Here is a 24,817-nt window from a genome sequence, read left to right as displayed (position 1 = left end):
CAGCAGGGACAGGTCCCAAGGCACCGTAAGATCCTAAGCTATATTTACAGGCATTCCTATTTTAGCATCAAGTGCTTTCATGCCGGTGGTTAAAGTCACATTCTAAATTTCATAACGTGTGGAGTCCTGGAAGAACAGCTCGAAAAAGGACCGCGTGCAGGATGTGTGCTGCAGTCAGCTGTTGGACTTGGAAAGCCACAAACAGCAGTAACAGTAAGAGCTACTGGCTAGTGAGGGCGTACCATACATAACGCCGGTCGCTGTGATCTGTCCTTCCCCGGCATCATCAATTAGATCCTTTGACTCTGGGAATACCATGATTGTCCCCAGGAAGCTAGGTTACTCGGGCAAGGTTGCGAAGCTCATCAGTGGCCCCCGGCTGTACCGTCCCGGTCGTAAGCAGGCACTCTGCGCCAACACACCTGCTCCCCGAACCCGCGCCAGAGCTTGTTAACAGCACAAAATGGCACTTAACCCAGTAGACCCGATGCCAAAATCACGGGAGAAATCAGGCAGCGACCGCAAAGGGCTTTTTATTACGATTCAGACCGCCGACTCCTCCCGGTGGCGACCCTAGGTACACGCACCCCCAAAGGAGGCTCTCCCGAGTTTCTCACATCAGAAGCACATTCTCCGAACCCAATGCGGGGAGCGGCTGGTGCCAGAGTCGGCAGGGGGACGCGGAGAATAAGGCATTCTGCTTCCGAGCAGTTCTCAAAGAGGCCCTGGGGACGTGAGGTGGACAGCAGGCGGCCGAGTCTGTGCCCCCGCGGGCTCCGAAACGCCTGGGACCCAACACACGGCTTTGTCCCCGTGACGAGCTCCTTACTGAGGCTCCCGAGCATCATCTGCTGAGCCCCCTGTGACCCTGGGGTCCGGGACTCAGGGATGAGGGGCACGCACCCCCTCGACGTCCGGGTCCCTCGCCCACCGGAGCTCCCCGCGAGTTCTGCGGCCTGGCACCTGTGTGGACGTCGCCTCCCGCTTGGCGGGGAGGATGCGCGCGCGCCCCGGGCCGGGGATGCTGACTCAGCCCGGCTGCTCGCCCACATCCCTCGCGCGCAACGCGATGCTGTCGCTTCTGCAGCAAAGGGGGGAAAGCAAAGCGCCCGTGACAGCCGGCCGCGAGCTTCCTGGGGCCCGCACACACCCCCCCCCCCCCCGCCAGGGGAACCGCTGGGGTGCGCGAGTTGACGAAATCGGGGGAAGCGGGCATGAGAGGAGGAACTCGGGGTCCGCGGCGCCGCGCGCGCAGCTCACACCCGAACTGGAAGGAACCTGTTCTGCCCGGGGCGGGCGCGGAGCCGCCACAGCCGGGAGCCCAAGCCCTGCGGGCGCGGGCGGGGCCGGCGGGAAGGGAGGCGGCCCGGGGACCCCGCACGTCCGGCCGGACGTGTCCGCAGAGTGGGTGCCGGCGCGCCTCGCTTACAGTGCGGCCGAGCGCCGGGGTCCGGTCGGGCCAGGCGCGCCAGGATGCGCGGGGCCGGGGCGGGTGGGGGGCGGCCCCGCGGGACCCCACAGCCGGTCTGGGGTCTGGCACGGCGAGGCCGTTACCTTCCGTGACCCACGGCCCCGGCCCTGGGCGGGCGCGGGCCCGGCACGGCCTCGTCCACGTGGGCCGGCGCGCGCACGCCGGGCCGGCCCCCTCCTTGGCGGCGCTCCGCGCTCGCAGCACATGGTCGGCGGCGCGCCCCCGAGGCCGGCGGAGACCGGCTGCAGCCGGTATAGGATAAGCAATAGGCAGCGACGCGGGGCCGGGGCGCGGGCGGCGGCACGCACGGCTCGGCGCGGCGCGGCGCGGGCGGCGGGGAGGGGGGCGGGGGGCGCGGCGCGGGGGCCCGAGGCGCGGGAGCGGGCGGGGGGCCGGAGCCGGGCGCGGCGGGGCGGGCGCCCGGGGCTCGCCCGCCGGAGCCAACTTGCCCTAGGCTCGGGCCCACGCCCTAAGGGGTTAATCCTCTCTCGTGTTCCCGAGCGGCTTATAAGGAGGGGGCGGCCTGGCCTCCGCCTTATTGGGAGCCTTTTGGGGTTTATTCTCTTCCCTTCTAACTTGGTGAGTTGGTTTTATCATTTTACATGTTTAAAAGTTGGATGGTGGGGTGTGGGTGGGTTTTTTCTTAAGCTATGTTGGGAGCTTTTGGGGGCTGGTGGTGGGGGAGGCTGGAGGGGGAAGAGGAAACCACCTCACTGCTTAACATTTTGGAGAGGTTATTCCCCCAAATCTTCTCTGACAGTTGGGAATGCCCGGGGCCACCGGGATGGCGCGCTCTCACCATTGCGGGCAGCCGAGAGTTGCCTGTCGGTGGCCCGGGTACAGTCGGTGTCCGGAAGACACCTAAAGGCAGGTTTGGCCTTTGGGTGTCCCCCGGCCCAGGCGAGGGCCCCCAGGCTGTTGGGCGAGGGGGGCGCCGCGCTGAGCTCCCTGCACGGATTTTCCGCATGAAGTTGCCCGCGCGTCACAGGAGCGAAATGTCAGAGGTACCTTCCCCAGGCTCGCGCGCGCGCGCGCGCAGGGCGGCCCCGCAGACAGCGCCAGGGAAAGCGGGGTTCCCGGCCTCCCCCCGCCTGACACGCGCACCCGGGGCGGCCGACGGGGAGGCAGGCATGTCCCCGCCGAGAGCAGCTCGTCCACCTTGACCGTCAGGGCTGTCAGCTGGTCCCGCTCAACTTGCAAGGTTCCCAGGGCTGCCAACCACGGGAAAGCGCCCGGGTAGCTGAGCGGCGCTGTAGCCAGGGAGGATGGTTTTGCAGAGGAAATGGGTTATTTCCTTCTGCTTCTTTCTTTTTCTTGTTTAAACCAGACCGCCACACTCTCCCACAGACAGATGACAGAAGTTTGTTAGGTGGCATGTAACATATCACCAAACACGGGGGGCGTCAGTCTTAGAGAAAAGCTCCCCGGAGCCAACCGGGGAAGAGCAAGCAATGACACCTTGTCATCCTGGAAGCTGGTTTTGTTTGCAGTTATAGCCACACCGTGCCAGCTCCTTCTCAAAGGAGACGGTTTCTACCTTGGGAATGGGATTTCTCGGTAATCTTACTATTTTGCAAATCATACTAAGTGGATTGGGTGGAGGGTCTTGTTTGCAAAAACAGTCCCAAGTGCTATGCAGAGATCTCTAAGTGATGCATCTACCCATGTCCAAGCACCAGTCCCTGTCATGGGTGGGGGCGGGGGGGCGATCAATGATACGTCCTGCCTGCCTGGTGGATACAGAAATACCTCTTCTCATCATTAAGAGTGTCCAAGATAGTTCCAGTATGTAAATAAACAGTGCAGCCAAGTGGAAAAGCTCCTTCTCTATGAGAACCACCAACCCTGAGTTTTCCTTCTGTGGTTTCCCAAAAAGGACCTTCCTCGGTGGAACTCCTGAGGACGACACTTAAATTAGGGGATAGTATTCTACATCACGATCTTGTAAAAGGGGGTGAATCGGTGCTCTCCAGGGATTCAGAGCAGCTGAGGCTGCCGTCCAGGTTAGGTTTGGGGGTTTTGTTTTTTTTTAAAATAGAGAATTGAAGTGAGCTTCACCTAAATACAGACTGGTTTTGACAACTAGGGCTGGAAACAACTTGTCAAAAGCTGTTCTCCAGGCTACGCCTTTAAGAAGAATGGAGATTGGCAGTGGCTCGCTGAGGCTTTGTTCACACCAGCCACACCAGCAGTTGCCACCGCTGCCCATCCAGAGCCTGCGTTTTGAACTTTGCTCTGATCTGACCCTGGACTGGCACCCTGATGGTCTATCATAGTCCAATATTTTGCATTCTTCATGCCTCCAGGGGACAGCTTTTCTCAAGAAATCAAATCGCAGTTGAGAGTCCCAGCTATAGCAGATTTCCAGGCCTTGGCAGAATTCTCATTTATTTAAGATTAGACAACCAAATGCTCACAGGAAATTACTCCAAACCACCCAGTGCATTTTGTCCGTTCTGCTTCCTTTGGGAGAACATTTGGAGGAAGGCGACATGGCTGCCAGGAACCCCCGTTCAGAATCGTAGCATTTTACCCTCCAGACCTCTGTGTCTCACCCCTGCTTTTAGAGGATGAAACTTAGGAACAAAGTCATTTCCCCATGAGCATGCAGCCAGTTAATGGTAAATAGAAATTCAACAAATAACGCACAAGGGCCTCACAGAGACAGACCTGTGGACCTTGCGCCAAAGGACTCAAAAATTAATTGAGAAAGATGAAAGGGTAACTTGGAGCAAGTGGGGGTCAAAGGCTATCAGAGAAATGTAGATTTTTAGGGCAGGAGGAGAACTGAGATCACCTCCGTCTAGTTCAACTCCCTTGTTCACCTCTTGACACTGAAAATCAAGGAGCAAGGTGATTCTCCCAAGGCCGTGGGGTCGCTCCTTGCTCGGCTCTATCCCCTACACAGTAAACGAATATCCCATCCCATCCGGTCAGAGAAATTCACATGCCCGTAAAACCAAAACATTATTTCCATGTTCTGGAATTCTTAGAGCCTTTGAAGCCACAGGCCTTTCTCTCTTTCGTTTGTAGAGGCCAACCCGTTTGTTAAGCCAGTCGTCCTGCTGAGGGGATGGTAGAAAGGAAAGAGTCCAGGGGAAGGATTGATTATGCAAGCAGGGACTTCCTCACTTGATGACTGGGCTTTAGGAGGCTAGAGCCGTGCATTGCTTCAGGAGTGCCCCAAGACGCATGCTTTGTTTAGTGAACTTTTATTGAGCACATACTATGTGCCAGGCACACGGCCAGGCACTGGGTCTGGAAAGAGCTGCCGACTGCCCTGTGTGCAAGGCGTCCTCAACCGTATGTTACAGAAACCAGGTTATTCTATTATCATTCTGCACTGTGATCTTCAAAGCTCAATATACCAGGGCATGGGATGCTTTAGGATGATGAAGGCGTAAACTTGGGAGTATCAGTGGGTTCTGGGGTGTCACCTTTCTTTTACGATGATCCCAGGAAAAGAATAAAAAAGCTGTCCTCCCCAAACCTAAGAATGCAGGTGAGAGTTATATTTGGATCTAGCTTCAGGGGAGTAGCCCAGATGTAAAGTTTAAAGAAACAAGGGAATTGAACACCCAGAAGGAGCTCAGAGAGTAAACAGAAGGAAAGCAGCCGGACAGCCGCCGTCTTCGAGCCGGCTGTCCTAGATCAGATGTAGCCAACGTCCGGCTCCTTTACACCCACGTCTGTAAGAACCATCTGGCGCTTGCACTTTCCTCCCGGCTCCCAGGTCTCCTTGGCCACTAGGTTTCACCTGAGCAATCAGGTGGTTGAGAACTCAGTGCTGAATAACAGAAGTGTCAGCTGCCAAAGCTGGGGGAGCTTTAAGGGTTCCCAAAGCCAACCTCTTACTTGACGAGTGAGGCACTCTGGCCCAGAGAGGTGCAGTGACTTTCTCCAGGTCACACAGTGACGCGGTGAAAGAGTCCTCACAACCTCTACAGGAAATGCCCCCTCCCTGGCCTTCAGAATGCTGTTCTGCCTCCTGATACAGCGGGGCCCCGGGGAGACAGGAGATCAGATGCTGGACCATTTCGGTCCAGTCCCTTCCCCTCTCTGGGGGTCGGCTTCCCCATTTTGCAAAATGAGTGGGATTTTACAAAGAGGAGATGGACCCAGGTGGGCTCCAAATCCCATTTTGGTTGTAACATTCTGTAATTCTAACTCCACCCACGCCGGGGCCTCCAGCCCCACCCATCTTGCACATTCAAACCACCGACGGCAACAGGCAAAGAAAGAGAGAGATGGGCACCCATCACCAGAACTGAAGCGCTGGCCTCGCCCAGAGCCTTCCCATAGTAGGTAACCTCGTCTTTCTACAAAAACTGCAGTCTAGTCTTGACCCTCTGAAATGCAACCCAACCAAAAGGTTCTGCACCTTGGTCCTGCCGTGCTTTTAGGCTAGAGAGGGCTTCCGTTTGTCTCTCTGGGGCCTTTATCAATTTTAGCCCAATGTGTTTTTATTCAAGTTGGCCCCGAGCCCTCTCTTAAAACGCTAAGATCTTATGGGCACCCTTCGTGCCAACGTGGCCTTGGACTTAGTCGCCACTGCTTGTCAGAAATGTCCTGAGCTCCGGGAGGACATGGCTGAATGGTTTTAAAATGTGATGGGATTTCAGTCTTAAGGTTCCTTATCATTATCAACAAACAATTTCATCCATGGAGGCAGAGGCCATCTCTGTATTGTCACTGTCGCCCCTAGCATAGGCCCTGGCACCCAGCAGTTACTTTGTTGGAAAGAATTAATTAAAGCTGTGTGCAAGGTACCTGGGCGGGGCGGGGGTGGGGGGCGGTGGGCGGAAGGGATGCAAAGAGAAATAGGCCCCAGATTTGTTTTCCGTGAGCTTACAATTTAACTGAGCAAATAAGATAAATGCATACAAGTGGACAGTAGCCCATTATTAAAGGGCGCCTGTCCCGTGAAGAGAGCTCCTTAGGTCGAGTGGATCAGAGGAAGCCTTATGCAGCAGGAGGATGTGGTGAAGCGGGCCCTTGCGGCGCCAGCCGTAGGAGGGCCTCCAGCCTGGGGAAGGGGCGCGCCACAGGCAAGGTGGCTGGCGAGTCAAGCAACAGAACAGGAAGAACTAAGGCTGCTGAGATCCGTGGGGGGCAGGGGCTTCCAATTAGGAAGGACTTAAAGTCAAGCTGATCTCGTGGATTTTGTCCTTCAGAAAGAGGAAAGCCACTGAAAAAGTCCGAGCAGAAAAATGTCATGACGATGAGGCATTTCAGAAAGATTAATCATACCAGACGGTTGAAAGACCAGTAAAGGAGTCTTGGGCTTCCAAGGCGAAGCTCAAAGGAGTGGCCCAGTAGGGGGGGGGCGAGATGGGAGGGGGACCTGAGCTATGGACTCCCCCCCCCCCCGCCCCGCACTGCCCCTCCTTCCCTCCTACCCCGCTCCCTAGGGCTGAACACGGTTCCAAAGCAACACTGGCATGTACTTTTTTTTTTTTTTTTTCTTCTCAATCTTAAGCCCACTACCATTGTCAGCTCCTCTGCCCCAGGTGCCTCATCTTGGGAGCAGACTTTGAAAGTCTTAACGGAGGAGGGGACTTGGGAAAACCTCAGCTGCTGGAGGGCTCGGGGTTCCCATGTTAAATCAGCTGCTTTCCACGTTGGGAACATGAATGACAAACTGGTCTGTAATTGTTAACCCTACACCCAGAGCCACTTAAGTGCTCTTCCCACCTTTGCCCTCAGCTCTCAGGCATGCCACACTGACACGCATCAAAATGCAGAGGGCTTTGCTGCAGGGAGCACAGCGTCTTAAAGCATCTTATGCCCTATTTATGCAACCAGATAGCCAACAGTAAGAGAGTAATAAGTGGGCATATAGTCCTTTCAGAGTACTAGGCCACCATGCTATCAGTAGGCTGAACAATATGAAATTAGGTCAGATTTGCTGCTTTGTAAGATTCTCAGAGCAAATTCCGAATACTGGATTCCCGTAGCAGAAACTGGGAAGTCTACTGTCGGGATGAGGTTTTGTCCTGTTATTTCTCAATTGCTCTCCATTTTCAATAAAACCTGCCTTCGTATGTGAACGTGACAACTCGCGGCTAGGCCATCCACGCATCCTGAAAATTCACCTGGCTACAACTGCATAGTTATAGAGAATTCTTAAACTCAAGGTGCGTTGCCATTAAGAGCGCAGAGACCACAGACTCATTTGTTATTTATAGGTATTAATTTTTAGTTGGGTTAAAAACACACATGACTGTTTCAAAGTGTATGTAATTGCAGAGGTTTTGAAAATGTCTGCGTTTTATGTGCTCGAGCCTGCCTCCAGTGTTAACTATAGTTTCCCCTTAGTGGTGATACGGCACAGGGATCTGATGTTCTGATGTTTGTTGCAACCTGAATGGAAAAGCATAGCAAGGTCAGGAGTAATTTGGTTTAAGTTCCCTGGCTGTCCAGACCCCACACATTGGTAGTGCCGCATTTGGTCATTATATCCTAGAGTACTGGTCCTGTGTGGAAAAGTTCCATTCCTCATACACCACGTGGCGACCGACTTTGAGGACCCCGTTCACGCTACACCGGCACCGAGACGACAGAATCCCCAAATTTTAATGTGCAGTCACGTTCCGTTCACAGAGGTACAGCCATAGGGGACCCCAGACCATAATCAGAATGTTGCCGAGCAGGGGGTAGGATGGTCTGAATGACCAGGGGCACCAAGCAGAGATGCAGGATTTCTCCAGCACTTAGCTGCCCCTGCAAGGTGGCCTCTGAGCCTCTCTTTGCCGAGGCTTCATTTCTGATCCACATTCCTTACAGTCAATTCAGTCTTCCTTTACCTAACTTGTCTTCAGGTTCAAGGTCTGCACTGATCCTTGGTCTGGTGGCCATTCTTTGTCCTCCAAAGTACCTCTAAATATTCTGCCCAGGCTCTTTATGTTTTTTTTGGTTAGTTTTTCCATTTAACTGCCATAGCTTGGAAGTCTGCCTTCCCAAAATCTTTCGCGGCTCCATATACGATACAAACACAGTTAGTTCATTAGATAGATACGACGGACAGATGATAGATGACAGAGACAGATAACGATAGATATAAATGTGATGACAGATAAAGGGTGACATAGATGTATAGATAGATAGATACTATTATTCAGAGACTTCATACTAACTGCACATGATTTAAATATTCATCAACCTAAGAAATGTAGTGAGTAGTTCTTATCTGTTGAGTGTTAGAATCGTCCACCCTCATGCCATTGCTGGTCTAATTTTTTTTTTTAACTCTTTCTTTTAGATTAAGAATGACCCAAAAGAAATCACAGCTTTGCTCCAGAGCCAATGTTTATACTCAAGTGCCTGATGGAGGATGGGGCTGGGTGGTAGCTGTTTCTTTTTTCTTCGTTGAAGTCTTCACCTATGGCATCATCAAGTCATTTGGGGTCTTCTTCAATGACTTAATGGACAGTTTTGATGAATCCAATAGCAGGATCTCATGGATAATATCCATTTGTGTGTTTGTCTTAACATTTACAGGTTAGTACATCTTCCAGCTTAAGCGCTATATAAGCATATGCCTCTTTCAGTCTGCCTAATTATGTAAGAGGCGCTGAAGGAAAAAGTCTACTTGCCAGACTTGACTGCCTTCATTTAATGCACACGTATTAAATGCCTACTGTATGCACTCTCTTAGGATACTGCAGATTATTTTGAGGACAATAGCAAACCCCGGTTCAAGGGGAATGTGGTCATTTCCTAAAGAAGCATTAAAAGTTCTTGGCATCCTGGGTCCTGGTCTCGTAAAAACATGCTGAGGAAACAGGTTGGGAACATGAAAATGTGACTACATGAAGGAGAAAGATGGCAGGTGTAAAAGGGTATATGGGAAAACTACCCATATTGCCCAGAGAGGATATTCTGAATTCCAAACACCTGTTTCCCTAAAGGACTTCACTGGCTAATCGGTCTGCCCAGCTCCCAGATCCAACAGCATCAGATGAATGGGACTGCAGTACAATTCTTAACATACTAATTTTCACTTGGTCCCATTCAGACCTAATTCAGCACATCTCTGAGGTCTCATGACTGTTCATCCATCTGTCAGGGGCCGCGCCAGGGTCGTCTGAGAAAGCAAGGCCGTTGAACTTACCGCGGACAGTTAACGGGGCTGAACTTCAGCTTCCCTAACTTTACCCTAATATCCTGTCACAGAACCATTGCCTCTGAAATTTTCTAAGCCTGTCTTTAAAGGTACTTAGTTTTCAGCCCTATACTGTCTCACAAAGGTAGCTCCATTGTTCTCTGCTACCGAGTAAAGTCAGAATTTCTCCCGTTAGCCCTGATACCCTCTCCTACACGGTTCATGGAAGTACTTCTAGTTCCGGTTTGAGTATTAAGATACTTAATTTCTTAATTGGCAGGATGTTTACTTTCTTGGAAAGATAACTTACATGAATTAGAACCAAAATTTTACATTTGGTAACCAAAATAAAACGAAAATCCCAAAGCTGAACTTTTAGCCGTTTTCTAACCAAAGATAATATAGTCAACAAGAAATTCCCAGCTAATACTATTATACCAGAAGATAATTGCTCTTCATGCTGTTGTTCCAGTCATTAATGCCTTGAGTCTACACACTGCCTGAAGATGATCCTAGTGATTCCATTGTCTGCTATATTAATATATTAGTTCACATTCAGCTCACGTAAGAGATAGGTATGCACCAACCCCAACACAATTTACTCCTTTTTTAGCTCTTTCTATCCAGCACGTACGATGTTGTTCTTCCTCCCCCCACTCTGGAGGGTTCCCTTATCTCGTTGTACTCAAGGCGGTATCAGTGGGAGCCTAAGTAGCATCTAACTAGGAAGCTCATCTTCCAGATTTAAATGTCCCAGAGGATACAGAGCACAGAAGCTACGCCAACTGTAATTCATCAGCCACTTTGAACCATCTATCCCATAGCTAGCCTCCTTTTGGTATGCATAACAGAATTCACCATACTTTCGTACCATTTGCAAAAAAGTCAAATGGAACTTAGCTGGAATTTGACCCTAACCGGAGCCTTTTAAAAAAGAATCCAAAGCAGTGAGTATAGAAAAAAAAAAAAAAAGTGCCTCGTACAATCATAGGAAAAGCCCATTTTTATTACAGAATAACAAATTTAATGCATATCCAATTTTATAGGGGCTCCTGGTGAGTCAAAATCTTTCATCGGAGACAAAAGATATGTTTTATACTCTGACTCTTGATTTCTCTTCAAGGAGCCCCCAAAATATATTGTCCAGCTTGTGCAAATAGTAAAATAAGTCCTGAACTGACTTAAGGAACCATTGCACAAAATGTATACTGTATCTTACATCATCACGTCCATGTTAAAGGCTTAAAAGACGGAATCTTACCACAGACTCACGTACACAGAGAACAAATGTGTGGTTCCCGACGGGGAGGGGGAGGGGGAGGGAGAGGGATGGGGTGGGTGGATGGGGTGAGCAGGTGCCAGTGAGTGTATACCGGATGGAGAAACACCAAGGCCCCACTGTGTAGCACAGGGAACTGCATTCTACATCCTGGGAGAAACCATACGGGAAAAGAATAGTTTTAAAACACGAGTGTATATACATGTACGTATCACTGAATCACTCGGCCGTACGCCTGAAACTAACACAACGTGGTAAACCAACTACACTTCACTAAACGTCAGAAAACGTAAAATTAAACAAGACAGAATCTTAGGGTATATGTAGAGCTGATTCACTCTGTTATACAGCAGAAACTAACACACCATTGTAAAGCAATTAAACTCCAATAAAGATGCTAAAAAACTTTTTAAAAGGAGTCGTCCTAGGGAGGCTAAGGCTTTTTCGCCTCTGGGAGCTGAGACCCTGTTATGCTCTTGCTGCAGCTCCTGTGTCCACCGTCCTGAGCATTGGGTTTGGACACCGTCTGGTGGTGATGGTCGGGGGGCTGCTGGTCAGCGTGGGCATGGTGATCGCCTCCTTCTCACAAAAGGTCTACCACATGTACATTGCCATCGGCATCATCTCTGGTAAGTGCTTCTCCTGGGCTCGCTCATTCTCCAGAGACTTAGCTTCTAGAACAATGCGGGGGGGGGGGGGGGGGGGCGGGTAGGGAATCAAATCCAAAGTGTGTTTCTTTCTCTCTTTCTCTCTTTTCTTTAAAATTAATAATGTCCCAGATCAGTGGTTTTGAACTGGTCTGTATGGGCTCCAGGATGTTCCCCTGGGAACCTCTCCTCAATCAATGCCCAAGACTTTTTGTCTGATTTTTTTTTTTTTAATATTTACCAATGAGAAAGAGAACTTCTCTTTTGTGATAGTTTGCAGCCCAAAGACATCATTTTCACAAAGCAAGGTTTGCGTTTCTTTAGCTGAGATTTCCCAAGTCAGGCTGTGAGGACCCTGAGCTGTAGGGGAGGGTCTGTGCCGGACTTATTCTTCGGGGTCTGAGAAAAATTTTTCCCTTTCAAAACACTTTAAATCTTTTCATATGTTTCTACACATACCAAAACTCATTTATTTCCAAATAGAAGTCTTAAATAAAAACTATATTCGATAAGAGTTCTGTCCACTGTGGATTATATAAATTGGGGGGGAAAAACATTGCAGAAAAGTACGGAAAAAAACCAGAGAACAGGTTTGTTTTTTTAACTCCTAGCTTTCCAAAACAGCTCTTGCAGTTTCTCCAGACCTCTGACGAAACCTGTTTTGTTTTTTTTTTTGCTACAGCACTATTTTCCAGAATGAATTTCTGGGCTCCCAGAACTTATCATTTTAAATATGAACACAAAAACCCCAGATCTTTGAATGCATTCTTCTGGCATCAATGAGGATGTGGTCCTTTCTATCGTTTTTGACTTTCCATCACAGGTCTGGGATACTGCTTTAGCTTTCTCCCAACTGTCACCATTCTGTCACAGTACTTTGACAGAAGACGCTCTGTGGTCACGGCTGTTGCTTCTACAGGAGAATGTTTCGCTATGTTTGCTTTTGCACCAGGTAAGTGGACAACTACAGTCTACGTGTTCACATGAACTAGCTCTTCTTGCTACACTGACTCTTGCCAACCATCAGTTAATAGACTGACAGCTTCGACTGCGTGCAGAAGGAAAGGTTAATTGTCTTCTCTTCTCCAGCACAGTTTCAGGATCTGTCTTCCCTAACCCCAATTTTAGGAATTCAAACATTTTCATACTGGTCCAAGTTTACATAAATAGGAATATACAATGGCACATATTCAGTGGTAAGGCTTGAAACAGCCATTCCAAAATAGATGATTGAATGATTTCGGATTGTTCCTATTATTCTATTTCTCTCCTTGGTCAAAAGAGCCATATTCAATGCGGATTTAAACTGTGCTAGTAAAGTCCCTTTCGTGAATGGTGTGTGGATAATCTCACAGTGTTTTTTTTGTTTGTTTGTTTGTTTTTGCGGTACGCGGGCCTCTCACTGTTGTGGCCCTCTCCCGTTGCGGAGCACAGGCTCAGTGGCACGTGGGATCTTCCTGGACCGGGGCACGAACCCGCGTCCCCTGCATCGGCAGGTGGACCCCCAACCACTGCGCCACCAGGGAAGCCCTCAGAGGGAGATTTTTATCCCTGGTTTATTTCCCTATCTTAACGAGAACCTGTGAATTTCACTAGCCAGTGGTAGACAAATCACCTTAGAGACTTAGATTAACCTCTTACTCTGCCATTTCTTGGTGAATGTGGCAGTGGATCGTGGCGGATTTGTTCAAAGGAGATACATGTAGTAGTATTTAGGGGTGACGTGTCTTATCTGAAGCTTTTCAGATAGTTCAGAAAAATTAATGTATGCTTGCCTATAAATAGGCAGACAGAAAAATGTTAACTGTTGAAATTTGCTGAAGTGCGGGCAGGCAGATAGGTATCATTCTTCGCACTTTTCTGTCCGTTTGAAATTTTTCAGAACAAAACACTGAGGGGAGAATCAGTGGCCTGTGAACGCCCTGAAGGTAGAAACTGCATCTTGGTTGGCTTTGTTCCCTAGCCCATCCCTGGCACCTGGTAGGCAGGCACTCGAGGAATGCTGAGTTGGAGCATAGAAGAGCAGACCGATCGTTGCCAGAGGAGGGTCAAGCACTTTGAAATACCCAAGCCTGAAAGATTTTGCAATTCTGAGTTTCCCATATTAACAGGGGGAGAAGAGGTGTGAGCAAAGCATGCTACGACAGTAAATGGAGACCCCGTGCCCCGGAATTCGGGGCTGTCTTGCTAAGCTGATCTTCTTTCTCGGGAACCAACTTACCATGTCTCTTATACCTGACTGTCAGCTCTCAGAGAATGAGAATCTAGTGAAATGAAATTCTAATGAACATCATTTCACCTCTGTGGGATGATGACGGAAACTCCTGAAGGTCTCGTGGGGCCTGCATTATCCTCTTGTAACTATGGGTCCTGAAGCTCCCTTTGGCCTGACACCACCCAACCCCCAGAGGACCCCAGCCAGGGCCCAGTCCCCCCCTCCAGGCTGCCTCTGGGCTGGCAGGAAGGTAGTTAGAACGTTCCACAAAGCAAGCGGAGAACTGTAGCGATACTGCACAGGACCGTACTGTATCCACACGGTAACTGTCTTAATTCCAGGATAATCCTATGAGCTTTTAGATACTTCGTTTATCCTCTCCTTCATCTGTTACTACTAAGGGTTGAAGGAGTGGATGGAGAACGATCTAGCTCAGAGGGTGGAAATTCTGTCTTGAAGAGGCCAGAGGGGAAATATTTCAGGCGTCACGGGCAAGTCCTTGTGGGATCCAGTCCTCTCTGTGGTGACAGCACAGAAGCAGCCGTAGACGACATTAAAGAATGATCTCGGCTGTGTTCTAGTCAAGGTTTATCATCCAGTAACAGGCAGCGGGTTGGATCTGGCCCGCAGACGGCTGTCTGCCAAACCTCGATGTGGGTCACGGACTTGGTTCATCTCGAGTCTCTGCCTGGCGGAAGGCACCCACCAGAGCTCTCTCAGAGGCCTGGGCTGAAAATGTGTATCCCTGCTCATCCTTATGCACCTTCCTCCTTCTCGAGTCCTAAAAGCCCCCAAAACCTAGAAGAAAAGGGTAGTGCCTGTCGACTGCATTCGCACGGCCAAGTAACTTTTGTTTACCTGTTTCCCGGTCTGCGTTTCTTCTCGCTTCCCCCCACCCCCGCCCCCGGTCTTGAGTTCGTTTCTGACCTTGGCTTTCCTTTCTCCTTCGCTCCTGCCCACCCAAGCCATCACGGCCCTGAAGGAGACCATCGGCTGGAGGTACAGCCTCCTCTTCGTGGGTCTCCTGCAGCTCAACCTCGTGGTCTGCGGGGCGCTGCTCAGACCCATCATCATCAGAGGACCCGGGACCCCCAAAACCACCGCCCACGAAAGTCGGAAAGAAGTGCAATACATGCTTGAGAACGAGAAAACCCGCACCTCGATAGATTCCATTGACTCAGGAGTAGAACTAACTACCTCACCTAAAAACGTGCCTGGTCACACGACCGTAGAGCTCGAGCCCAAGGCCGACCTGCAGCAGATCCTGGGCCAGCCCAGCTCCAAGCCCGGCTGCCAGAAGGCCCCGCTGCTGGACTTCTCCGTTTTGAAAGAGAAAAGTTTTATCTGCTACGCGTTTTTTGGTCTCTTCGTCACCCTGGGGTTCTTCGCCCCGTCCTTGTACATCATTCCCTTGGGCCTCAGTCTGGGCCTGGACCGCGACCGCGCTGCTTTCTTATTATCAGCGATGGCGATCGCAGAAGTGTTCGGGAGGATCGGGGCTGGGCTGGTCCTGAACAGAGAGCCCATCCGCAAGATCTACATCGAGCTCATCTGTGTCGTCTTACTGACCGTGTCGCTGTTTGCCTTTACTTTTGCCACTGAATTCTGGGGTCTCATGTCCTGTAGTGTATTTTCCGGGATTATGGTTGGGACGGTGGCGGGGACCCACATCCCGCTGCTCGCTGAGGACGACGTCGTGGGAATCGAGAAGATGTCTTCAGCGGCTGGCGTCTATGTCTTCTTCCAGAGCATCGCAGGACTGGCTGGACCGCCACTTGCAGGTAAGTTAAATACACAAAGTAAAACCCTTGTCTGCTATCCTTTTACAATATTTTACTTTTCCACGATGGTCTGTCCCAGGATATTGAATATAGTTCCCTGTGCTCTACAGTAGCAGCTTGTTGTTTATTCACCCTGTATCTAATAGTTTGCACCTGCTAACCCCAAACTCCCACTCCATCCCTCCGTCATCCCCCTCCCCCTTGGCAACCACAAGTCTGTGAGTCTGTTTCTGTTTCGTAGATGAGTTCATCTGTGTCGCGGTTTAGATTCCACCTGTAGTATACTGTCCTTTTATTAATAGTGCCAGCTTCCTATTCAAGTCGAATAGAAAATAAAACTTGATTTTTATACTTGCAGAGAATTTTAGAGGTGTCGGGATAGAGGTTACCCGAGCCACCTCTCTTGACTTAAATATGAGGAAAGTGAAAGCCAGAGAATGTCAGCGTACAGCCCAACGGTAAATCAGTGACCAAGTCAGGATTAGAACCTGGGTCTGCAGCCCAAGCTGCACGGGCTTTTTCTACCAGTTGGCCTTGAAAAATGCTCGCAGCGGGGGCGGGGAAAGCTTGGATTTCTGACCTCATTACCCTCTGACTTTTGGGATAACAGAACTAAGGGTCTTCTGTAAGCCAGCTTCCCTTCTAGGGAGGGGTCTTAGGGAACTGAACCTAGAACAGCACTCTGCAGAGCGCTTCACTAATCACTACAGAACATTTCCCTGTAGGAAGGACATGGCTCTGTTTTACATGTTAGCCCTGAAATAAGTCCTTGAGGTTATTGTGATTAGAAATCTTACCCCATGTGAAAAGATACCTGAAGTGAACTCGAGTGAAAATAAAAGAGCTCTTTCCTCTTAGGAGAGGACGTCAGCTTTCCAAAGGAGTGGGCATCTCACCATTCCCAAGTTTTAGATCAGCCCACAAAGAACATCTGAGTGACAGAATTTTCTCAGGTGCTAAGTAGGTTGTACGTTTGTCTACATCTTCTCTCCCGTCTAGAAAAGACTCCTACCTTCCACGTGCTTTTTTCTTAAAAACAAACAAACAAAAAACAGACAAAACAAGGAAGGCAAAGAGCCTGAGAAGTGGCTGAGTTTGGGGGAGCCTGGTGGGGGGGTCTTTGTGGCTAATGTGTTGACGCTCCCGCAGGGCTTCTGGTGGACCAGAGCAAGACCTACAGCAGAGCCTTCTACTCCTGCGCGGCTGGGATGCTTGTGGCCGCTGTGTGCCTCGCCCTCGTGAGACCCTGTAAAAGGGGGCTGTGCCGCCGTCCCCAAGCCGGGGAAGGGAAGGCCGAGAGTCACTGTGGGAAAGCTTTACAAGACATCCCAGAAGACTTTCTTGAAATGGACCTGGGGAAGACTGAGCACAGAGCTCCTATGAAAACGGAGCCCGTGTGACACGCTTGTCATTCACACCAGCCTCCCTGGGGGCTGGAGAGGGTGGGGGACAGGGGACCCAGGGCAGCAGAGATGTGGACCACCCACCCGCTTTCCAGACTACACTCTAAAGGGAATGTATGCGTGAACACCACTACCAACATCCTTTTTTTTTCTTGTAAGTTTTCCTTTTCGCTTGTTTTTTAAGCCAAAACAAAAACCACCGAACACCCTTTCCGTACATCAACCCGGCTGTATTCAGTAGCAATACGAAGATGCACAGGACTCTCGGGTTCGCATTCCGGTTTTAAAAGAGTGACATGAATTGGCAAAGTGGTTTTAAGAGCTCTCACATGTGATAAACTACTATCTTGGAAAAGGACATCTGGCCGAGGCCATTGCAATGAAATTGGCCATTACAAAAAAAAAAAAAAAACTTACATCATTTAAAACATTTCTCATTTTCAGAAATATGAACAAATTGTTTAAAACCCTTTGAAAAATACTGAGGTTTCCATTAACAAATTAGGGCCTCTGAATTTTCCACATAGTTCATGGAAATGAAGTACAGTTTGAGACCAAACATTTGGCTAGTAAACGGAAATTTAAAAAATATATGTAACTTGAACTTCATAAATGTGAAGATGACCACTTTTTTATGGCCAGTCACTACCAGAAGCATTTCGATACAGAACACACAGCACAGCATTCAAAAATGTGTTTCCTATTGCTTTTAATTATTCAGAAATATGTGATTGTAGTGTCTTTAATTTAAACCGCTATTTATTATTAAGTTATTCTAGAATGAATAAAGAAATCAAAAGAAAGAAAATCTGAGACATAAGCAGAATTTCTACCCCCTTTCTGCAATCCTTTACATGCCTCAAAGAATACTTCTTAACTTGTAAAGTGACTCTCGTAAAAGGCCAAGTTTAAGGATTCTTCAGTTTGATTAACGACAACGTGCGTCATTTCAAGGGGGGGGACGACGATGAGTAGCAAATCGCCTTAGCTTTTTTAAATGATTTGTTTTATCACCTAAGAATACTTGAGGATCTTCTTTGATCAGAATTATATTTCATTGAATTGTTGAAGCATTTCTGATTTTTTTTTTTAATCTCACCGTTGAAGCATTTCTGTATTTCACGTGGGATAGCAGAGACATTTATTTTACCATCATGAGTTATATCATATAAACCCTGATTGCTCTATGTTACCAGAGTTATTGGGTTAACTGGTCACTGGGTTTTTTTTGGAGTTACATTACATGTATAGTATTTCTCATGTGCACATTTTTCTGTAAAAGGGCAAGTATGAGGGTAACAGGTTGGCTACGTACTCATAATGTCCTGAATCTCACTCTACAGGTGATGGTCAGTACCGCTGCTCCATCTTTATTCATTTACTGTTAATTTATGACAACTCAGGGGGAAAAAAAATATAACAAGCCTAGTTTGGTTACAGGTACACACAAGCTTGACTATTTCTCTGCACTGAAATGAAAGTGGCATAGTTCATCACCACCTGCTACGTTTCTGTACAGTGTTTGATCAGCCATAGAAATAGGACAATCTGTAAAACTTTGGGGAGGGGCTGGGGAGGAAATGACAACGTGTCTGTCAAAAACAGACACGCCTAGAACAAGCTGGATGTAGCAAATCTCTGTCACTACCAGAGAAGGACTTGGAGCTTGTGGCACTTTTGCAGACTTCATGACTTCAGCACTTTACAGTCTTTTTTACTATGAATGTTCAATACAACTTAATATTTATATCTGGTTTCAGAGCGATCTGCTTAAGACGTCCATTCTGTTAATTGCATGGAAAATAAAATGTATGCCAGTTTCAGTACGTCAGTAATCAAGGGTTTAAATATTTGGCAGAAAATGAAAACAGGATTGCTGATTTGTTCTGTATTCTGTGACATTCTGGTACTTCTAGATTTGCAATAAATGTATGGCTTTTTTATTTAAAGAAAGTGATTCGGTTTTTTATTGACTCCTTGGCGTTCATTGTTGGATCCAGTTAAAGTTATAAAAGCTCAAGGAAGATTCATGTCAAATAACGTTTTTGAAAGCTTTTGTGCAAAATCTTTTAACTGCACTAGAGACACATAAACGTTTCCAAGACGTGTTAGTTGAACATCATTATTTCATAAATGAAAAATAAATGAATGGGGACTTCCCTGGTGGTCCAATGGTTAAGACTCCACACTCCCAATGCAGTGGGGCACGGGTTCAATCTCTGGTTGGGGAACTAAGATCCCACATGCCACACAGCATGGCAAAAAATTAAAAAATAAATGAATGAAATGATATCCTGGTGGCCACAGAGAGATAGCTCAGCCTATCAAAAGTAATAAGTGAAAATAGTTAAGACTAACCATACGTAGTTACAGAACAGGCCTAAGAACTGCTCTAACCTGTAAGTAAACAGCACGGACTTTCCATGCCAGGAGTCTACAAAATCTTTTTCTGTAAAGGTCCAGATAGTAACTATTTAAGGCTTTGCATGCCACACAGGCTTGGTCACAACTATTCAGCTCCGCCTCTGTAGGGCGCAAACAGCCATAGACAAAATGTAAATGAATGAGCATGGCTGTCTCTATAAAAGTTTATTTTTGGATACTGAAATTTGAATTCCATAAAATTTTCACACACTATGAAATATTGTTGATTTTTTTCAGCCACACAAAAATGTAAAAATCATTATTAGTTTGCAGGCGGTCAAGAAAAGTCGGCAGTGAACTGGATTTGGCCTGTGGGCCCCAATGATCAGACAGGTACCACCAGTAGCAAAACTGTAAACTAGCTCTCCTGACTGATGGGAAAGGATCATCTTGGCCAAAGTGACCCTTAGATCACAGGTGCCAAAGATAGGAAAGATCAAACAGCTGCTAGCACATTATCAGGTTTCATTGCCTGTGATTAAAGAGATTTGGCTTCCACGTTACTGACGAAATAATTTCACTACAAATGTAGACCACTTCCCTTCCCAAAATAAAATCATTCCAGTTGTAAAAATGAGATAAGATCATGTGTTCTTTTAAGGCAAATGCATCCTTAACAGATACAGTGTCTCCAAGCTTTTGAACCAGGTTATCAATTTTCGACTCCAATAACGTGTAGGGTAGCTTTTGTACATTTATTTGCCTTTCCTTTCACTCAATACCTGGTGATAAAATATAGATTCTAACTCAGAGTTCCGTGGCCGAGTCATCCATTCAAGTCACTTGAGGTATTTATTACATTTAGATTTCTTTACTTCTCAAATATTATAAATCAGAAATGATCATGAATCCCTTCTTTTTTTTTTCCTCTCTTCTTGGCCGCAACGCACTGCACAGCTTGCGGGATCCAGTTCCCCGACCAGGATTGAGCCCAGCCCACGGCAGTGATAGCACCGCATCCTAACCACTAGGCCACCAAAGAAGTCCCATGAATCCTTATTTTTAAAAGCTCCCAGATATGGGGTTCACTAATACGCCTAGAATTTAGAAGCCACTGCCCTTAAAATTTTAAATGGTTATGAGCATTCATTAAAACGACCAACTTAAAGACAATTCAGACATGGTACACGCTAAAAGATCACTCCTATAAGTATACATCGCACTGCAAAACGAGAAGCTGTCCTGGGTTTCAGGTTTATGGTTAATACAGGGGAGGCCTACAGTCTCCAACAGGTGGGCCAGACTCTGTTGCATAAGTAAGGAAACTAGCTCCCCCTGGTGTTCAGTGTCTGTCATGACCGCCTGAGGGTGCTGAACAAGAAAAGTGCCAAGGTCAGCAACTTGCAAAATTTCGTTTTTCACGTACGAAAAACTCTCACGGCCAAATCACAATGACCACAGTGACTATAGATCTCCTAGAGGGGAAATGGGACAGCAAAACTGATACCCCAGAACACTTTATCTATAAAGGCTTTTAAAATATAGTTCACCCAAGGTTATGGGAAAAAAATACAAATTGTTGTGGCCATGAATTTATATTATGTATCTACCTTTCCGGCAACTCAAGAAGAGAACAAGCTCGCTAACCATCCTAGCAACTTACTCCCCTAGACTTCGACCCAAACTCTACCTTCTCGACACTGGGGACTCTCTTGCTAAGTCCCCACTTCACTGCGGGTCTCCCGACTGTGTGAGGGCAGCAGGGCCATCCTAACCTGTCCTCAGCAGCAGAAGCCTGATCCTCTCCCCACATCCTACCGGCTCTGCTTGCTAAATATATCCAGAACCTGACTGCCTTTGCCAACTCCGCCAGCAGCCCTGATCCGAGTCAATGTCATCTTTGCTCCATCACTGCAATCGTCTTACAGCAGGTTTGCCCACTTCCCCTCTCCCCACACATGTACCCCAGCCCACCCTGGCCTTCGTTTTCCAGACAGAAGCCTTGTAACAATCCTTTTAAAGCATGAGTTGTACACGACCACATGCCCAAGTCTAGTACTTTCTGCCCGGCTCTTACTGCACCTGCTTTATTATTGTTCCTTGAAATCACACGCCTCAGGCCTTGGCATCTGTGGTTCCCTTTGCCTGGTCCCGCTTCCCTGAGATGTGCACATGACATGAGCCTTTAATTTGGTTCCCCCCGCAAAAGTCACCCCCCTGAGGAGGCATGCGTGAATATCCTATCCAAAACAGCACTTGTTTCTACCCCTTTACTCTGAGGTTATAAAAGTATTGTTTACTCACTTATTATCATTAAGGCATAGCAGTTTTTTGTTCACCGCTATATCCCCAAAGCTTTGAGCAGGGCCTGGCACATTGTAGGTGATGCTCCAAAAAAAATGGATGAGTTAATGAGTGCCTCATTTTTCATTGACATTTTCCAGAGGAAAAAAAAATGGTACCTATTTACGATTACACTCAAGAGTCTGGTGCTTCTACGAATCAGCTCGACGGCCTGAAAGCACGGTGCTCAAAACCTGCTGGTCCCAGGCTCGTCCCGCATTCTGTACTCCTCCCTCTCCCCTGCTTGAGTGAGTCAGAGCCCCTTAATCAGCTGCTTCTTTAACCCCGTCCTGTCTGAGGGAAGAACAGATGCCCTCAGGCGACCTACACGCACAGGAGAGGCCAAATCCAAAGCTGAACCCTAGGAGCTGTACGAACAAAGAAGAGAAAGGGAAATCTCTCCCAGCAGCCTCAGGAGCAGTGGATTAAATCTCCACAATCAACCTGATGTACCCTGCATCTGTGGAATGCCTGAATAGACAACGAATCAACCCAAAATTGAGTGGTGGACTTAGGGAGCAACAGTAGACTTGGGGTTTGCGTTCTGCATATGATTTGTTTCTGGTTTTATGTTTATCTTAGTTTAGTATTTAGAGTTTATTATCATTGGTAGATTTATTGATTTGGTTACACTCTTTTTTTTAATATTTATATATTTTTTTTCTTTTTCTCTTTTTGTGAGTGTGTTTATGTACGCTTCTTTGTATGATTTTGTCTGTATAGCTTTGCTTTTACCATTTGTCCTAGGGGTTTTTTTTAGTATAGTTTTTAGTGCTTGTTATCATTGGTGGTTTTGTTTTGCAGTTTGGTTGCTCTCTTCCTTCTTTCTTTTATTACTTTTTAATTTTAATTTTTAAGTTTTTTTATTTTAATAACTTTATTTTATTTATTTTTTTCTTTCTTTCTTTCTCCCCTTTCTTCTGAGCCATGTGGCTGACAGGGTCTTAGTGCTCCGGCCCGGTGGCAGCCTGTACCTCTGAGGCAGGAGAGCAGAGTTCAGGACATTGGTCCACCAGAGACGTCCTGGCGCCATGTAATATCAAACAGCGAAAGCTCTCCCAGAGATCTCCATCTCAACGCTAAGACCCAGCTCCACTCAACGACCAGCAAGCTACAGGGCTGGACGCCCCATGCCAAACAACTAGCAAGACAGGAACACAACCCCACCCATCAGCAGAGAGGCTGCCTAAAATCATAATAAGGTCACAGACACCCCAAAACACACCACCAGATGTGGTCCTGCCCACCAGAAAGACAAGATCCAGCCTCATCCACCAGAACACAGGCACCAGTCCCCTCCACCAGGAAGCGTACACAACCCATTGAACCAACCTTACCCACTGGGGGCAGACACCAAAAACAACGGGAACTACGAACCTGCAGCTTGCAAAAAGGAGACCCCAAACACAGTAAGATAAGAAAAATGAGAAGACAGAGAAACACACAGCAGATGAAGGAGCAAGATAAAACCCACCAGACCAAACAAATGAAGAGGAAATAGGCAGTCTACCTGAAAAAGAATTCAGAGTAGTGACAGTAAAGATGATCCAAAATCTTGGAAATAGAATGGAGAAAATACAAGAAATGTTTGACAAGGACCTAGAAGAACTAAGGAGCAAACAAACAATGATGAACAACACAATAAGTGAGATTAAAATTCTCTACAAGGAATCAATAGCAGAATAACTGAGGCAGAAGAACAGATAAGTGACGTGGAAGATAAAATAGTGGAAATAGCTACCGCAGAGCAGAATAAAGAAAAAAGAATGAAAAGAATTGAGGACAATCTGAGACACCTCTGGGACAACATTAAACGCACCAACATTTGAATTATAGGGGTCCCAGAAGAAGAAGAGAAAAAGAAAGGGACTGAGAAGATATTTGAAGATATTATAGTTGAAAACTTCCCTAATATGGGAAAGGAAATAGTCAATCAAGTCCAGGAAGCACAGAGAGTCCCATACAGGATAAATCCAAGGAGAAACACGCCAAGACACATTTTAATCAAACAATCAAAAATTAAATACAAAGACAAAATATTAAAAGCAGCAAGGGAAAAACATCAAATAACATACAAGGGCATCTCCATAAGGTTAACAGCTGATCTTTCAGGAGAAACTCTGCAAGCCAGAAGGGAGTGGCAGGACATATTTAAAGTGATGAAAGGGAAAAACCTACAACCAGGATTACTCTACCCAGCAAGGATCTCCTTCAGATTCCACAGAGAAATTAAAATCTTTACAGACAAGCAAAAGCTAAGAGAATTCAGGACCACCAAACCAGCTTTACAACAAATGCTAAAGGAACTTCTCTAGGCAGGAAACACAAGAGAAGGAGAAGACCTACAACAACAAACCCAAAACAATTAAGAAAATGGGAATAGGAACATACATATCGATAACTGCCTTAAATGTAAATGGATTAAATGCTCCAGCCAAAAGACACAGACTGGCTGAGTGGATACAAAAACAAGACCTGGAGATTGGTTCAAGATGGCGGAGTAGAAGGACCTGCTCTCACTCCCTCTTTCGAGAACACCAGAATCACAACTAACTGCTGAAGAGTCATCGACAGGAAGACACTGGAACTCACCAAAAAAGATACCCCACATCCAAGACAAAGGAGAAGCCACAATGAGACGGTAGAAGGGGTGCTATCACAATATAACCAAATCCCATAACTGCTGGGTGGGTGACTCACAAACTGGAGAACACTTATACCACAGAAGTCCACCCACTGGAGTGAAGGTTCTGAGCCCCACGTCAGGCTTCCCAACCTGGGGGTCTGGCAATGGGAGGAGGAATTCCTAGAGAATCAGACTTTGAAGACTAGTGGGATTTGATTTCAGGACTTCAACAGGACTGGGGGAAACAGAGACTCCACTCTTGGAGGGCACACACAAAGTAGTGTGCACATCGGGACCCAGGGGAAGGAGCAGTGAACCCAGGGGAGACTGAACCAGACCAACCTGCTAGTGTTGGAGGGTCTCCTGCAGAGGCGGGGGGTGGCTGTGGCTCACGTGGGGACAAGGATACTGGCAGCAGAAGTTCTGGGAAGTACTCCTTGCCGTGAGCCCTCCCAGAGTCCACCATTAGCCCCACCAAAGAGCCTGGGTAGGCTCCAGTGTTGGGTCGCCTCAGGCCAAACAACCAACAGGGAGGGAACCCAGCCCCACCCATCAGCAGACAAGCGGATTAAAGTTTTACTGAG

At 47.6% G+C, this 24,817-nt stretch overlaps 1 protein-coding gene across 1 annotated transcript; it reads left to right on the top strand.

The window, feature by feature from the left end:
* The first annotated feature begins 1,552 nt into the window (after nucleotides 1-1,552).
* SLC16A6 (solute carrier family 16 member 6) lies at nucleotides 1,553-16,897 on the top strand. Its single transcript, XM_065897477.1, has 6 exons — nucleotides 1,553-1,722; nucleotides 8,733-8,971; nucleotides 11,340-11,483; nucleotides 12,325-12,453; nucleotides 14,682-15,497; nucleotides 16,647-16,897. Exons 1-6 carry the CDS (start codon nucleotides 1,676-1,678, stop codon nucleotides 16,895-16,897), a joined length of 1,626 nt encoding a protein of 541 aa, XP_065753549.1. The 5' UTR covers nucleotides 1,553-1,675.
* Nucleotides 16,898-24,817: the final 7,920 nt, after the last annotated feature.

The sequence above is a fragment of the Phocoena phocoena genome, chromosome 19 (genome assembly GCF_963924675.1).
Source record: "Phocoena phocoena chromosome 19, mPhoPho1.1, whole genome shotgun sequence".
NCBI classification, from domain to species: Eukaryota; Metazoa; Chordata; class Mammalia; order Artiodactyla; family Phocoenidae; genus Phocoena; species Phocoena phocoena.
Note: the sequence above shows the minus strand (reverse complement) of the source record. Positions and strands in the feature narration are given on the sequence as shown.